Here is a 17,294-nt window from a genome sequence, read left to right on the forward strand (position 1 = left end):
TGAAAACTTTTGACTCAACTCTACTTAATAAGGTTGTGCGAGACCTTCTTTTTATCGTCGTATCTATATTCATTTGTGCAATTTATATGTGCTTAGTACTTAAAAAAAAGAGCCTTTTACACACACACACACACACACACACACACACACACACACAGGATGTACTGAATTTATCTTGATAATACACATATATTTATTTACTCCTATCCAACATGCTCACTTCCACCTGTCAAATACCAGAGAAGAGAATAAGGAGAGAGGAGAGAATTCCTACTTCACCATTTAACTACCTACTTTTTGTCCATTTACCTTTGCATCACTCAACCAGTTCTCATGCATAATAGAACTAGAAATATTTATACACCTTACATATCAACCTGGGCGGCTTTAAAACAAATTATGAACAATTTACTGTAACAAGGAAAAAGTGAAATGAGACGGGAGTGAAGGAGAGAGAGCAGTGTTTTGGTGGCGGCGGTAAGCTGGGAGAGCAAGCGACCAATGGAAACTCGAGAAGGGTGAGATTGGAATATGGTGAAGATTGCAGGACTCCGTGGCCAACATGTTCAAGAAGTTGAGGGAGAAGATAACCGAGGAAGTGCAGCACACGTCCCTAAGACTGCCCGCGTCTGTCCAGCAATCCGTGCAGCAGCTGACCCAGGTACTTAACACGGCACGCCCTGATATCTGCTGCTGCACCTTGTCTCAGCTGTCTGCCTGTGTGTGTGTGTGAAATTGAAAGTTGTAATAGCCAATTTATGTAAGCTATGCTGTTTCATTCCCCCAATCTGGATAACCTGATCTTGAAAGGCTCGATAGTACTTGTTCTCGCCACAGCAAGTTTCATTCATTCATCATCCCAGGGTTAGTTAGGTTAGGCAAGCTCTCAACTTTCATATGATCAAGTTGCTCATTCTCTCTCTCTCTCTCTCTCTCTCTCTCTCTCTCTCTCTCTCTCTCTCTCTCTCTCTCTCTTTGTGTGTCATTTTGCACTGTGGTACATGTGGTTGTGTTGTTCAGGTTTGCATGGTAGTATTGATAGGTAGTGTGTGTCATTAGCTTGTACATTTCCTTTGAAGTCTTAGCTGGACAGTCTGAAGTGTGCGAGACGTTTTGTTATTAAAGGTTGTCCAAGAAAATGAATTGATATGATGAAAATGATTGGCTGCCAACATGATGTACCTTGGTATTTCCCTTGCTGCCTACTATAAGGGGAAAAGCTGTCCCTTCTAGTGTGTAAATCTTTGCCTTTATATCCTTTTATCAGGCTCCGTTCAGTCACATGGTTAGCAATATTCTATACAGCCCCAACAGAATACATATAATGCACAGTAATTTTAGGGTTTCCATGATTTGAATTGGGAATGTCATTGTTTTATGTGGTTTCTGATGGCCATCATTTATAATGTGTATCTATATGTGTTTGGTGTGCTCAATAAATTATCCATTAATCAAATGGTAGTACATTCTGTCTGGATATTTCTGTACTTTTTTGTTCCCATTCAAGGCCTTAAAGTAAGAAGTTAGGTCTATGTAGATATTTCTGTTAGATAGTTGTGTGAAGGGATGCAGATTACCAGATGAGAGAGGCAAATTTAACAGGCATCTGTCATCCATTGTCCACTCCCATTATTGGATTGCCAGGTACTGAGTTTATAGACACATGTTGACTCATTTTTTTTTTTTTTTTTTTTTTTTTTTTACATTACAAGGGCACTGGCCAAGGGAAAACAAAGTGTTGGAGAAAAAAAAAAATCCCGCTGGTTGCCAGGCCCTGTGAAGAGGAAAGTAGGAGAAAGAGAAAAAACAAAAAAATCTAAAAGGAGGGTCCAGTTAACGTAAGAGGTGTCTTGACACTCCTCTTTTGAAAGAGTTTAAGTCATAGGCAGGTGGAAATACAGACACAGGTAGAGAGTTCCAGAGTTTACCAGTGTAGGGAATGAAGGAGTGAAGATACTGGTTAACTCTTGCATTAGGAAGATGGACAGAATAGGGATGAGAAGAAGTAGAGAGTCTTGTGCAGCGAGGCCGCAGGAGGGGGAAGGCAAGCAGTTAGCAAGTTCAGAAGAGCAGACAGCATGAAAACAGCGGTAGAAGACAGATAAAGATGCAACATTGCGGCGGTGACTTAAAGAATCAAGACAGTCAGTTAGAGGAGAAGAGTTGATAAGACGAAAAGCTTTAGATTCCACCTTGTTTAGTAAAGCTGTGTGTGGATCCCCCAGACATGAGAGCCATACTCCATACACGGGCGGATAAGGCCCTGTACAGAGCAAGCAGCTGGGAGGGAGAGAAAATGGACGAAGACGCCACAGGACACCTAACTTCTTGGAAGCTGATTTAGCAAGAGTAGAGATGTGAAATTTCCAGTTTAGATTTTTAGTGAAGGATAGACCGAGTGTGTTTAATGTAGAGGAGAGGGAAGTTGAGTGTTATTGAAGAAGAGAGGATAGTTGTCTGGAAGGTTATGTCGAGTAGATAGTTGTAGAAATTGAGTTTTTGAGGCATTGAACAAAACCAGGTTTTCTCTGCCCCAATCAGAAACAAGTGAAAGATCAGAAGTTAGGCGTCCTATAGCATCTCGCCTTGAGTCATTTAATTGTTGTTGGGTTGGGCGTCTGTTGAACGCTGTTGAATAATGCAAGGTGGTATCATCAGCATAGGAGTGGATAGGGCATTGAGTCAGATTTAGGAGATCATTGATGAATAATAGAAAGAGAGTGGGTGATAGGACAGAACCCTGTGGAACACCACTGTTGATAGTTTTAGGGAAGAACAGTGACCGTCTACTACAGCAGCAATAGAACGATCGGAAAGGAAACTGGAGATGAAGGTACAGAGAGAAGGATAGAATCCGTAGGAGGGTAGTTTAGAAATTAAAGATTTGTGCCAGACTCTATCGAAGGCTTTCGATATGTCAAGGCCGACAGCAAAGGTTTCACCGAAGTCCCTAAAAGAGGATGACCAAGATTCAGTTAGGAAAGTAAGAAGATCACCAGTAGATCTGCCTTTACGGAAACCATACTGGCAATCAGAGAGAAGGTTGTGAGCTGATAGATGCCTCATTATCTTCCTATTAAGGATAGACTCAAAGGCATGCTGAGAATATTGTCAAAAAGGTTTTCCTTTAACTCTCTCTCTCTCTTATCAGTGTTCTTAACATTAGGGGAAACCATCTTTGTCTTCCCAGAATAAGGTTTGTGAGTTGGAGTTAGTTTTAAGTCCTCTAGTACCTGGCAACTCTGTGTTTTATAACAGACAAGTATCTAGGCAACGATATCCATGACCAGCTCTTCATTTAGAGCAGTATTATGAAATGGAAACAAAGAAATAGAAAAATAGTACTGAAAAATGAAAAAAAAAAAAATCACAAGGGAATGCTGAAAGGAACAACAAACACTTTTACCCCAGATCAATTACTAGTGGGTCATGCGATACTCCACAGGAAGCACAGCAATATACCACATTGGCAGTCAATCATTTTTAACTTGTATGTTCATCCTCAGACTGATAAAGTTATTTCTTATAGGAAGTCTTGGCTAACCAAGTGGAGGCTACCCAGTTTAAACTTTGTTTTATATAAAAGGGGAAAACTGGCCAATGGCAACTAAAACAATAAAACAAAAAGCCCCATTGAGATGCCAGTCCCCAAATATGGTCAAGAGAGTTAGCCAAAAGAATGGGATAAATATTTTGAAACCTCCATCTTAAATGAGTTAATATTGTATAGGTAGATGAAAATATAGAAGCAGGTAGGGAATTCCAAAGTTTACTAGAGAAAGGGATGAATGATTTGAGAGTACTGGTTAACTCTTGCATTAGAGAGGTGGAGAGAATAGCAGTGAGAGAAAGAAGAGTCTTGTGCAATGAGGCCACCAGAGAAGGGGAGGCATGCCTTTACCAAGATTAGAAGAGCAGTTGGCATGAAAAATAGCAGTAAAAGATACAAAGTGAGAAAGAGGCTGAACACAATCAGTTAGAGAAGAAGAATAGATAAGACAAAAAAGTTTTTTATTCCACCCTTTTTGATAAAATTATGAGTGAAGCCCCTCCCTCCCCCCTTTACATGCAAATCTTATAAGAGTACTGTTTCTCTAAATGCATTGTTAGTGTGTGTGTTACTGTGTTGTTTCTGTGTATGGCTATGTTGTTATGCTGTCATTGAAGTATGTGGTTCAGTGGATGCTGTGTTTGGATGTTCATTGATGTGGGCTGTCTTTCAAAGTAGCTATGGGTATGGAAGGGGGATTATTGTGGATGCTGTGTTTACTGTTCCTTTCCAGGCATAAGGGAAAGATAAATTGTTAGTTGAGTGTATATATATTTCTTTTTAAGGTAATTTTTTTTTTATACATTATCACTATTCTGTTTTCTTAATTTTTCTTTTTATCACTTCCATCTGTACCTCCATCTTTTTCTTATTTTCTCTCTTGTTTTTGTATGTACACGAATCTCTCCTCCCATTTTTGTTAGTCTCTATCACTCTTCCTGCACTCCTCACCCTGCCCTCCTCTGTGCCAGGGCCCAGGTGATGACATAAGGGTTATCTGTTCATTTCTGACTCACAGCAGTTTCATAATTGGGAAAGTGTTTCTAGAGATGTGAAGACAGAGTTATTGAAATATAGAAATTGTAAATGAATTGTTTTTGTAAATTAAGTAGCTATGTATTTAATAATTTCAATCTTACTGCCCTGTTGATTTTACAGGAAGGTATTTTCTTGATTTTTGTTTTGGTTCAGCAAAACTTCAATGAATATCATAGTTTATAATGTCACTGATGAACTCATATTGTGATGAGTGACAGCTTTGTCTCAAGAATACAGTTGTTATTTATCCTAACATATTCCAGTCAACTGAGATAGAATAATGCATAGCCTGTTGTGGATCTTCTTTTAACAAAAGATAAACTTATGTGATTTAACGAAATTGAGAGACTTTGTTGCACTGTTCACATGCTAGATACTGAGCATGTCTTGTGTTAGTCATCATACACACACAGTGAGTTTCTGAATTATGTACACACTCCCACCTTGGCTGCAAGTCATCACCATCTTGTACAAAATAAAGGTACAATTGGACAGGTAACCAACAAACCATTATTTGAATGGTCGGCACTTCCAGCATTAAATTTACTTTTTCTCTCTCTCTCTCTCTCTCTCTCTCTCTCTCTCTCTCTCTCTCTCTCTCTCTCTCTCTCTCTCTCTCTCTCCCTCCATCTTATTTTCCAGTAAGATCATCTGTTCATCATATTGTATGATATTGAACTGAACACCAAGACAACTCATTGTATTCCATGTTTTGAGTCCCTTGAAGGGGAATAGTATATGTATGTTTGTTATAGATTTGACCCTCCACTCCCTCACTGGATCTGTTGAAGTAATGGATGCTGTAGAATCCTTGTAATGTATACTATGTATTTCAGCGTTATATATCAGTTTTATATGTTTCGTTTTTACTTGGTTGAGTTTTATTGTAATGCTTACCGTGTATTATGTTAGCATTATTTGTGCCGTAAGCTGTCTGGGTAACATTACTGAGTTGTGTTGATGAGTATAGTATGTAACATCCTTCTTTAAAGCATGGATATTGACCATGATTAATATACTCAGCAACTAAATCCTAACTTAATTGCTTTACAGACTTCAACTACCGATCAGTGGCTTGAGACCGTTAAAGAAGGAAACCAATTAAGTGTAAGACTGTAATGATGACTGTTGTGGGCGGCAAGGCTTTGGGTGGTGTACTGTATTGTTAGCTTTTGTTGTGGAAACGTTACCTCAGCCTTACAATTCTTTGGGCAAGTGATAGATATATTCCCTAAAACAAGTGAAATAATGAGAGCTGTAGCTGTTGTTAGAGTTTTATTTTTATGAAAATTTATCTTTTTCTTTTCTTTTTTTTCTCTTTAAAGCTACATTTCATTTAGTCAGCTTAATATCACCAAAAAAATAAGCAGCCTCTTTCACTAATGAATTTGCAACCTAATATCTCTATCACCTATGCCAAATTTGTACTTAATTACTTCACACAACAGCACTAACATTAACCTCACATCACTATTAGTTTATTTGCATCTTCTCACTCACCATACTTATTGATTTGGGACTCAGGTTGTAATGTAGTTATACATGCAATCTATAGACCACTCTTCATGATCCTAGTGTTTCCAGAGCCAAGACCTACCTTGGTGAGGGCTGCATTGCCTCAGACAGAGAATGCTTGCCATGTACAGTACACTGGCACACTTGGCATAGTTCTGGTGCAAGTACTGTGTCTATGCTGAGTTGTCTTTGTGTTGCTCCTGTCTCATCACGGTGCCTTCCTGTGTTAGCTCCACCACCTGCATTGTTTCCTGCTTTGTCAGCTTTTGGTGGAGGGTTGAACATCTGATTTTATGCTGCAGAACTCTTTTTTTTTTTAAGTTGCAGGTTTTTGCTAAGGTTGTTAGTTCCAGTAATAGATTCTGAGACGTGATGGTATTTCAAGTATTAGAGGTGCTATATAAAAGACTTGATTACTACTGAGCTTTGTGTTACACAGATGGTAATGTGCACAGGAAGTGTTACAGTACACAAAGTTTTCATTATATCAAAGTGAAGTGTAACCATGCTTTAAATATACATATATAACTAGCTCATGAATATATACTGTACTTATGAAATCATAAAATTTTCAAGATGTTTCTAAACAAACGCAAGAGGATTACTGGTATAAGAGGATCAGGTGGCAGTAAAAGTTTGTTTCTCTACTAAAGCCACCGCCACCCGTTCATCCTTGGCATGCTGAAAGGACTGGGAACTTACAGGAGTTTATATTGGTATTATTGTTTTGTGCCTTTTTACAAAAGGGGAGGATGAAATTGCTTCCTAGCCATGTAGCGATAAATCTGATAAACATGCCCTGAGACTCATGTTTTTGTTCTCTATGTCTACTGCCTTAGTCATGTACCCCAAGAGTAGTACATAGTTTGGTCACTTAGGTTACTAACATCTTAGTAAAGTCAAGTAAAGTGGACAGGTCACTAAAGCTAATGTTACAGGCAATGTTTCCTTCACAAGACTGTTGTTCTATTGTATTTTTTCTTTGACATGGATATTGTGGAGAAATTCTTTTGATGAAAAATGGTCTTTTAATGGTGAATTAAATAAAAATAGTGTAGTGAAGGAATGCTTAATAGCACCTCTACCACACTGTAGTTTTAGAAAATTTGGTATTGAAAGGCCATTTACTTTGATAGAGATCTCCATCAAATTTTTGTTGAAGAAACTGTAGTTACAAGGAGACATTCCCTCTATAGTGCTAAATTTATCAGAGAACAGCTGCAAAGGACAAGCCCCTTGCATTCAGAGGCTTTCTTTTAATGGCAAGGATAAATGAAAGAAATATTATTGTATCTTGAAAGAAAATCTTGATAAATAGTTCTTTCTAACAAAAAACAATGTATAGTATGTCCTTTTATAGATACAACATTTTGTCACATTGAAAACAGGTTTTAGAGACTACTTGTGTTTAGTGGTGTGTTGATAATGTTTGTTAGGTCTGTACATGACCCTTATTGGCTCCAAACAGCTGTCACCATTCAGCGGGGCGGCAGCTTCACCAGGCGAACACAAACGAGAGTTGGCAGCACCAGCTCCACTGCAAGATGAGGTGAGTATGGAGTATCCGTAACACTGTTTTTTGTTTGGAATTTTGCTGCTTGCTGAAATAACCTTGAGTATGGAAGCTCTGTCTTTTTTTCTCATTATCCTAGACACATAACAGACAAAAAAGTTGGAAATATTAATCCACAACCTTGCAGCTTTTGGTGGATATTTCGGACATCAGACCAGCTGGTCACAATAAAGACCTCTTCAGCATTGATGAGGACAGTCATGAAGGTAAGTCAAGTTTGAAGCAGCATTGTATTGTATGTTCTACTAGAGACCATTCACTCACCCCACAGCCTGAAGGTGTGGATACAGGAAAGAAAGTCTTTCAGATAGTGACATAGTGAGTTTGTGTGTGTGTGTGTGTGTGTGTGTTCTGCTGCATGTCTGATGATGCAGCTTCAAGCATTTTATTTGTGTTTGGGTTTCAGTTGTATCACCAATGCAGTGCTTGTTCTCGTAGTTAATCTCTACATAAGCAGCTGATATCCCTCTGTGATGAGGACAGGCAAGACAAAGCATCTGTTAATTCCGTCCTCATTCTAGAAATAAGAATACAGAGGAGGAGGATTTCCGAGTCCTCTCATTCCACTTAATTTATTTGTTGTTTTAACAAGTTTCCAAATTTTTATTACATTATAGTTTATTTAATTTTTATTTGATTGTAACATACAAAATTCCTTTATTGACAAGTTTAGGCTGTAGACTTTTCATTCACATAATGTGACAGTGAGAATGACCAACATGTCACTTTTGTTGTTCCTTAGTATAACAGATTTTCTTAGATTTTTTTTCTTTTAAGAAGTATGAGTGTTGAAACTTTAGTGGCAAGCTTTTTATTATATAGGTTCAGAAGCCTTCACCAGAAATTCTACCAGCTGAGTAGTTTTGAGTGAGTGGCTTCACTGATTGTAGTGCTGTGAGTCCTGCTGTGTCTTATTCTTCAGTATTATTATTGTCTTAATGACAGACATTCTTGTGGGTTTATAGTATTGACTTTACAAATTTAATTTCATGCTTTCTGAGATATTATTTTCTCTTCTTAGAAAGATGAATTACATGAACAGGTACAAGTAAAGAATTCTATCTTATCAGAATCATCAGTAACAAACATCACTGTGGATCAACTGGACAAGACTGAATATGTTTATAACATTCACTTGTCTCTGTAACTGCAGGTTCACCAAGCAAGTCAGGCTTCCAGCTGGTGGACCTGAGTGATGCTGAGGCCATCACCTCTAGTGAGGGTGATGGCAGCAATGGGAACAACCAGGGTGTGGCCGGGGTGACCTTTGACCCCAGCATGTCTGTGACCACCAGCCCCACCCTCAGGACCAGAAGGGATTCGGCTAGTTCCAGTGTCAGTGACGTTAGTGGGCTGTTCCCCATCTATGAGGTTCCTGGAGTGTCTTTCAATATGCCTCAGGTAAAGACTCGATTGCTGCACACAGGCACCGTACCTTGTGTTACTTTGTGTCCAGTCTTTGGTAGCACATTCATATTTGTGTTTAATGTGATAGACTTGAATTACTACTGTGCCTCAATCCTTCAGTATACCTCAGGTAAAGACTTGATTTCTACACACAAACACCATTTCTTGTGCCAAACCTTTGGTAACACATTTGGCATCAAGGAAATGATAGAACATAAAATATTTGTATTTAGTGGGATAGAATGAAGGGAATTATTGCTGTGTGTTATGAATATAAACAATGTTATGATCTCTCAATTCTGGATACTCCTTTGGAGTGTTCTCTTTAGAGACATATCTTTAATTGGTCTTGTTTTCAGCTTTTTGTTAACTGACTAAAACTCTTCTTACATATGAAATGAGATCAACAAATAAATAGCAATATATCCCTAAAAATAAAGATAAAAGATCTTCAAAGAGGCCTGAACAACAGGTCATGCGTACTCTTTCATCTCAACTTTAGAGACATGTAAGAAATATGCATGATAAAGATAAAAAAGATTCCTTAACAGTACATTTAACTTACAAAAATTATGCTAATCTTCATCATTCAGTTAATCCCTCTGAAATGTTGTATTGCAGAGTGATCTTGAGTCCTCGAGTGAGTGGGAGGAGGGCGGGAGTGCAGCGGTGGTGGAGCGGCTGAGCAAGGACACCGTGTACCAGGCATACCTCAAGATGCGGCAGCGCTACCACAAGTACAAGGGCCGGTACGCTATGTGGTTGTTCGTGTGTTGGTGTGTTTCATCAGTTCCGTTCTGTTGCATGGTGTTCACAGCACCCTGGGTTTCATTACTCATGCTAAACCGTAGATTCTTGCATGTAAATCTAGTAATGTTTAAAGAGTTAGGTTCCTCCAGTTAGAATGAGAATTAAGGTTATTCAATGAAATATTTCTTATTAGCATCATAGTATACAAAAACTCAGTCATTTATGGTGTGGTAGGTTCTTCAAGTCTAAGTAAATAAAAGTCTATTCTTTCAGTAGCTTATCAGTAAAAATAGACTTGGTGGATGTTAAACACTTCTGAAGTGGAATGAAGCTGGTGGACTTCTATCATCATCTTAAAACCAGACACCTAAACAGATGATAGTCACTTCACTATTCTTGATCTTTGTTCTTGTCAGGAGCTAATTAGGCCTATATGCAGCAGTGAAAGGAAGCTGATTATCTTATCAGTACCTGCTCTGAATTTAGTACAATGTCTGCTGTTATCTGACATGAAAGCAATCAAGTACACACAATCATCAGACGCTCAGAACTGATGGGTTAGTGTGGCAGTCTTGTATGGATGTGTTGGTGAGGGTGCATCTCCAAACCGCACACTATTGTCTTGCTCCATGAGTAACTGCGGCACTTGAGATAAAGTCACTGAACTCTACCTATGAGGGATTTGAAATGAAGCACATGTAATTGAAGGTTATAACAAGATTTTTCTTCAGTATTTTCATGATTTTAATGGTCTGAATGTGGTGGCTGTCTTACACCTTTTATTAAGCAGAAACTACATGATTTTATCAAGTTTGACAGACGGTGTCTGTGGTGAGGTCACAAGAAAAGGCCTTCGGAGACTCAAGGCTTTACTTGGCTAGAGACCTTGACCACCATAGCGCAAGGTGGTAAGTGACCCAGTCCCAGTGCTGGACCCCTCATACATGAACTCTGATTCATGGTTCGAGGTATCGAACCATAAGCAATATATACAAAAGAAACTAAACAATATACACAAACGAAAGGAGACAACTACCTTCACCACATTCTCCCCTACTGCTAAGGAAAATAAAAAGAAATGTACAACTTAAATACCTAAAAGAAAGAACCTTAATCTTAATAACATATTAATAATATGTTAGCCTATCTATAGGTTTCTTGATCCTAGTAGACCGACGAAGTGAGTCTTGTTTGCCTTCATCTCTTGCATCAGCAACTGGCGACGGTGCTTGTTCAGTGGGTGGTGGGGCGTACGCAGCATCTTTGGAGGGAGAGCCCAGAGCATCAGGAATTCCAGCTGGTGATAGCTGTTCGTTCTGCGGGGGTGACTGGTCCCTGGGGGAGGGTGCCAGGTCACTAGTGGAAACTGTGCTTTCCCTCCCATCTTGGTAGTGAACTCGAGCGTAGTGCGGGGTGGCGGTGACAAGCTCAACACACTCCACTAGAGGATCGGTCTTGAAGCTTCGAACAAACTTGTGCAGCAGGATGGGGCCAGGCGAGGACAGCCAGGAAGGCAAGGAGTATCCATTACATGATTTTCTATGAAAAGAGAAAAGCCTTTCATGGAGAGTCTGGTTAGTGGCTGTATAGAGGAGTGATCTTATAGAATGGAGGGCAATATCAAGAACGGATTCCCATTGCATATCAGGGAGTTTCTGCGATCTGAGAGCCAACTGTACTGCTTTCCATATAATACCGTTTTCTCTTTCACATTGGCCGTTACCTTGTGGATGGTATGGACTGGAGTGCGTGTAAACTATACCATTTTCCATTAGAAAGTTACAAATTTCCTTAGACATAAACTGGGGACCTCTGTCTGAGTGAATAGATGATGGACAGCCGAACATAGTGAAGAGTTTCTTGAGACATGAAATGACGGTGAGAGCAGACATGTCAGAGCAAGGAAAAGCGAAAGGAAATCTGGAGTATTCGTCAACAGCTACAAGAAGGTATTTGTTCTTTGAGCAAGAAGGTTTTGGCCCTATAAAATCTACAGATATTCTGTCGAAGGGTTGCATAGAGTGGATAAGCTTAGCTGGAGGAGGCTTGTAAAATCTGGGTTTTAACATTGAACAAATAGTACATTGTGAGCAAATTCTTTTAACATCTTCCAGAGAGTAGGCCAAATTTTTAGATCTCACAAAATGATACAGACGAGTCACACCGGGATGACAGAGTGAGGCGTGAATCTCATCAAGAGGAGCAGGACTGGAAACTGAGATAGCACAAGCTCGAGACAGTGTGTCGCAAAGAACATTATCTTTACCTGGACGATACCGGATGTCATACTGGTAACCAGATAGCTCTAAACGCCAACGTAATATTTTGTCATTCTTGATCTTAGAAGAATGATTCATCATGAACATGAAAGACACTGCTTGCTGGTCGGTTACGATGGTGAATCTCCTCCCGATGATAAACAGTCTCCACTTACGTACAGTTTCGATAATAGCTGTGGCTTCCCTTTCTATAGCAGGCTGGAGTGTCTCTGAGGGAGATAAAGTTCTAGAAAAGAAAGCCACAGGTCTATTATGCTGGGAGAGTGTGGCGGCCAGGGATGTAGCGGAAGCGTCAGTCTCTACCTGCAGGGGCGCGTTCTCATCAAAGGCAGCCAGATATGCTCTGCAAATTTCCTCCTTTAATGATTTAAAACAGTTAATGGGCGAACTGTTGAGAGTAAACGAATTTGAGTTCAGAAGAGGAGAGATGCGACTCGAATAATTGGGTATCCATGCTGAATAGTATGACAGGAGACCAAGCAAGCGCTTGAAGGAAGCAGAGTCAGAAGGGACGGGTAGATCTAGCAAGGGTCTAAGGCGCTCAGGATCAGGCCGTAGAGATCCCCCGGAAATGCTGTATCCAAGGTAGCATATCTCTGTTAGATTGTACTGGCATTTACTTTCATTTAAAGTGAGGTTGTAATGTTCTGCAATTTTTCTGAATCTCTCAAGGTTCGAGTCATGCTCTTCCTGACTCGAACCACAAACCAGAACGTCATCAAGATAAGCGAATGTGCACTTCAGGTTGTTGTCAGAAATTATCGTGTTGATTACTCTTTGGAAAGCCGGAACAGCGCGTGAATTGCCATAAGCCCCCTTGAGCCTCAAATGCTGTGTATAACTTTTCCTCTTCGCTGAGGGGGACTTGGTAGTAAGCACTTTTCATATCTAATATGCTGAAGATTTTGTACTTTGCCAAGGAGTGCACCATATCATTAATATGAGGGAAAGGGTAAGCGTCCAACAGAGTGAAGCAGTTAATGGTTTGCGAGTAGTCGACTACCATGCGGTGCTTGTGTCTCTCATCATTCGTAACTAGGACTTGCGCCCTCCAAGGTGACTGACTCAGCTCTATCACGCCCTTGCTGAATAGAGACTGCACTTCCTCCTGAAATAATTTCTGGTCCGATTTAGAAAATCTACGGGTGGAGCTTGAAATTGGCTTACAATCTTTAGTTAGGTATGGAAAGAAAGACGGTGGATTGACTTTCATACAGGCTACTCTACACATGGTTAAGGTAGGTCTTGGGCCCTTCAAGTCAAATTTCACTGACTTATGTAGCTGCATGAAATCTTCCCCTAAAATGACCTTGGCACACAGGTTAGGAAGTACAGAAAGTTTAAATTGAGAATATGAATTGCTCTGAATTTCTAAATCTACAAAACAATGACCTAAAGTTTTAGAGACATGAGAAGAAGCCATAACAATATTGTCCTGTGAAGGGTAAGTAGTGATTGCTAATTTTTCAGCAATATCAGGATGCAAGAAACTGCTCGTGCTACCACTATCAACAAGAGCATCAGCATAAACATTATTTACCCTTACAGGAATAGTAGCATGATGAGGAGTAGCAGCAGCAGCTGCTAGGGAAACATCTGAAGCTGTATCAGTAGCCTCTGGCCCGAGGTTCGTTAATGAGCAGTCCGACACAGTCGTGGCTCCTCCCTAGGGTGTCTTGATCGGGCCAGCAGCAGCCATTGTAGCCAGTACAGCGGTAGAAGCACTAGTAGAGTAACATTTGGAGGCTTCCCTTGTAGATCTGCAGACGTTCGCAAAGTGGCCCTTCTTCCTACACGTGTAGCACACGGTGTTCCTGGCTGGGCAGCGGAAGCGAGGGTGACAGGGCTTGCCACAGAAATGGCAAGCGAATTTACTTGTTACTTTTGAGGTGGCAGCTACTGAGTTGTCGAGGGGCTCCCCAGCTTCAAGATCGTCAAAGTGTAGATTCAGAGCTCCTGTTCTGGAACCATGGGAAGCAGTAGCGCTTGTTTGGGGGAATTCGGTGGCAGCTGAGAGGTGGTCGTTAGGTGCTGGAACCACATACACTTCTGCGTTGCGCTGAGCTGAATCCAGGCTCCGAGCCAGCTGCATTGCTTTGGATAAGGTGAGGCTTTCCTTCTCTAGAAGCCGCTGACGAATCATGGGTGAAGAGATGCCGGATATGAAAGCATCCCGTATAGCTTCTTGGGTGTAGGTGTCAGCACTCACCGCTCGGAACTCATAATCACTACACAACAGCTTCAAAGCGTGCAGAAACTGGTCGACCGTCTCGCTATTAGTCTGCTTCCGAGTAGCCAGTAAGTGTCTGGTGAAGATGATGATAGTGGGCTTCACATAGACAGTCTCAAGCATGGTGATTGCTTCCTTATACGTATTGCAGTCAGATATGTGAGAGAAGACAGGCGGTGATACGTGGTTCACGAGCAGCTTCAGCTTGTCTGGTGCTGTGTCGTCACTTATGGAGTCCAGGAAGTTGGTGAAAGTACGAAACCAATGATTCCATTCAGCAGGCGTGGTGTCGAGGGATCCGTTGAAGCTATCAGGATGGAGTAGCTTGTTCATCTTCAGCCTGCTTCTCTCTCTAGCCAAGTAAATTGTGGAGAGGTCACAAGAAAAGGCCTTCAGAGACTCAAGGCTTTACTTGGCTAGAGACCTTGACCACCATAGCGCATGGTGGTAAGTGACCCAGTCCCAGTGCTGGACCCTCTCATACATGAACTCTGATTCATGGTTCGAGGTATTGAACCATAAGCAATATATACAAAAGAAACGAAACAATATACACAAACGAAATGAGACAACTACCTTCACCACAGTGTCCTTACTATTGTCTAAGGAATGGGTCAAAAGTGTCACTGTAGCAAATATTTTCAAAACAATGCAAAATTCTAAGCAAGAGAGCAAGTTTTAGGAAGGTAGCCTTACTATATCAATCAAAATTTGACAATGAATAACCATGTAATATAACAACTGCAAAAAAATTGGGCTAATCTGTGATATGATATATATATAGGGGAGACTCAATATTCGAAGACCTTAATTGTCAAACTTTTCAATACTCGAATGCAAAAGTTCAATTTAATACTCGAAAAAATACCTGATAGTTGAACGTCCACACACACAATTGTAAACTAAGGCTCCCTGGCCTCTCTTTCCCCCTTTCTCCAGTTGTGCTGCCACAGTCATCAGAACAACATTCTCGTGCATTGTGTCTGTATTTTTTCACTTATAAACTTACATTAGCACCAAAGATTTATTAGTGGTGAAAATATCTGGTAATTAAAAGGCTGCACACATGGTTGTAAACAAAGCTCTAGCCTCTCCCTCTCTGCCGCTGCCATTGTCCCATTCTGATACCGGTATTATTGGTAATACTAAAGCAAAATACAGTAGAGACTCAATACTTGAACACAAAAGTTCATTTAATACTCGAAAAAAATACCTTGAAGTCGAACGTCCACACCCGTGGTTGTAAACAAAGGCTTCGTGGCGTTCCTGTTCCCCCTCCGCCAGGTGTGACTTTTCCTGCTGCGGTCATCAGAATAACATTCTCCTGCATTCTATCTGTAGTTTTTCATTTACAAACTTACATGAACACCAAAGTCTTATTAGTGGTGAAAATATTTGGTAATCAAACGGCCACACATTTGGTCATATACAAAGCTCTGTCATTTCCCTTCTTGAAGCCACCAGTGTACCATTTTCTGATACCGTATTACTGGTAATACCGGTAATACTGGTATTACTGTAATACCGGTATACCGATGCCAGTGCGTATCCTTAGTACTGCCCCAGTCTTGAGAAAAACAACATTTTTCTGCATTCTGTCGGTAGCTTTTCATTTAGAAACTTAGGATGGCACCAAAGAGGCTTATTAGTGGTGAAAATAAGGAATCTGGTGAGAGTGCAAGTGTTAGTGAGCCACAGCCCTCCCATTAGTGGATTCACAGGAATCACACCAGAAACTTTACAGAGACGTTTTCATGGATGATGACTCATCCTCCAGTGACCTCCCTCCTCCCCTCCTCTTCTAAGTTATCCATCACCAGCCTTCACTTATGGTATGTACAAATCAAAATTGTAGAAAAAAGAAAAGATACATTGAATTTTTATAAACTTAAGGTTTTGCTAAGATTAGAAAGAATTACCTGATTTGTAAGTATCAATAGTCAAACTTTTAATACTTGAACAGCCACTTGGAACGAATTAAATTCAAGTATTGAGACTCCTCTGTACAATAATACTCCGCTTAACAAACAGGATAGGGGGTGTCAAAGCTGTTCGTAGAGCGAAAATTCGTTAAGCGGATGTAATTTTCCTATAAGAAATAATGGAAATAAGGGGGGATGCGTTCTGGGCTGGTCCCCAACATACCACATGGGTTAAAAAAAAAATTATATGTATGTTTGGCAGCATATTGGGCTTGGGCCACCAGTGTACCACTTCTTTTATGATGTCATGAGTCATTGAAAGTTAGAGGAGCTACCTACAAATTCTCTCACATTCTCGCATTTATGTTCACAAAACAACATTTCTATTAGCTTTTTACAAACCTTGCCCCAAGAAAGGATTGTTTTATAATGCATAAAATTAAATCTTACATGGAATACCAAAAAATAAAGCAGAGATGAGATCAGCCACAGACGAAGCGGGAGACTCGCGGCCACTCGGCTGCTTCTTCTTCTTGTGACCCTTTTAGCTTTGCGTGTTGTCTTTCCCCATGATATTTGTTTCCACTCCTCTATTGCCTGCTATAATGGATATCATATCTTAGTATTCACATATGCTCACGCCATGAGGATAACCTCGACTCTGTAGCACTGAGTGATAGTGAATTATTAATGAAATACTGCGGTATTTCATTAGTAATTCACTATCACTCAGTGACACAGAGTCAAGGTTATCCTCATGGCATGAGCATATATGAATACTAAGATATGATATCCATTATAGCAGGCAATAGAGGAGTGAAAACATAAACATCATGATGAAAGTAACACGCAAGCAAAAGGGTCACAAGAAGAAGAAGTGGCCGAGTGGCCACAAGTCTCTCGCTTCGTCTGTGGCTGATCTCATTTCTGCTTTATTTTTTGGTATTCCATGTAAGATTTAACTTTTTGCATTACAAAACAATCCTTTCTTGGGGGCAAGGTTTGTAAAAAGCTAATAGAAATGTTGTTT

At 40.2% G+C, this 17,294-nt stretch overlaps 1 protein-coding gene across 24 annotated transcripts in view; it reads left to right on the forward strand.

Annotated features, from left to right (window-relative positions):
• The window catches only part of LOC123514268 (golgin subfamily A member 4-like), a 133,080-nt gene that overhangs the window by 8,628 nt on the left and 107,158 nt on the right, over positions 1–17,294 (forward strand). For 8 of the 24 annotated variants that reach the window (XM_045272029.1, XM_045272035.1, XM_045272031.1 and 5 more), the window contains exons 1-6: positions 421–661; positions 5,642–5,695; positions 7,572–7,652; positions 7,804–7,882; positions 8,830–9,077; positions 9,705–9,859. In XM_045272029.1, coding sequence (XP_045127964.1) covers positions 563–661; positions 5,642–5,695; positions 7,572–7,652; positions 7,804–7,882; positions 8,830–9,077; positions 9,705–9,859 — 716 coding nt within the window. In that variant the 5' untranslated portion in view covers positions 421–562. Of the gene's footprint in view, positions 1–419; positions 662–5,641; positions 5,696–7,571; positions 7,653–7,803; positions 7,883–8,829; positions 9,078–9,704; positions 9,860–17,294 lie in introns of those variants that run through there. The other 16 variants (XM_045272030.1, XM_045272040.1, XM_045272041.1 and 13 more) reach the window with 9 other exon arrangements.

The sequence above is a fragment of the Portunus trituberculatus genome, chromosome 37 (assembly GCF_017591435.1).
Source record: "Portunus trituberculatus isolate SZX2019 chromosome 37, ASM1759143v1, whole genome shotgun sequence".
Classification (NCBI taxonomy): Eukaryota; Metazoa; Arthropoda; class Malacostraca; order Decapoda; family Portunidae; genus Portunus; species Portunus trituberculatus.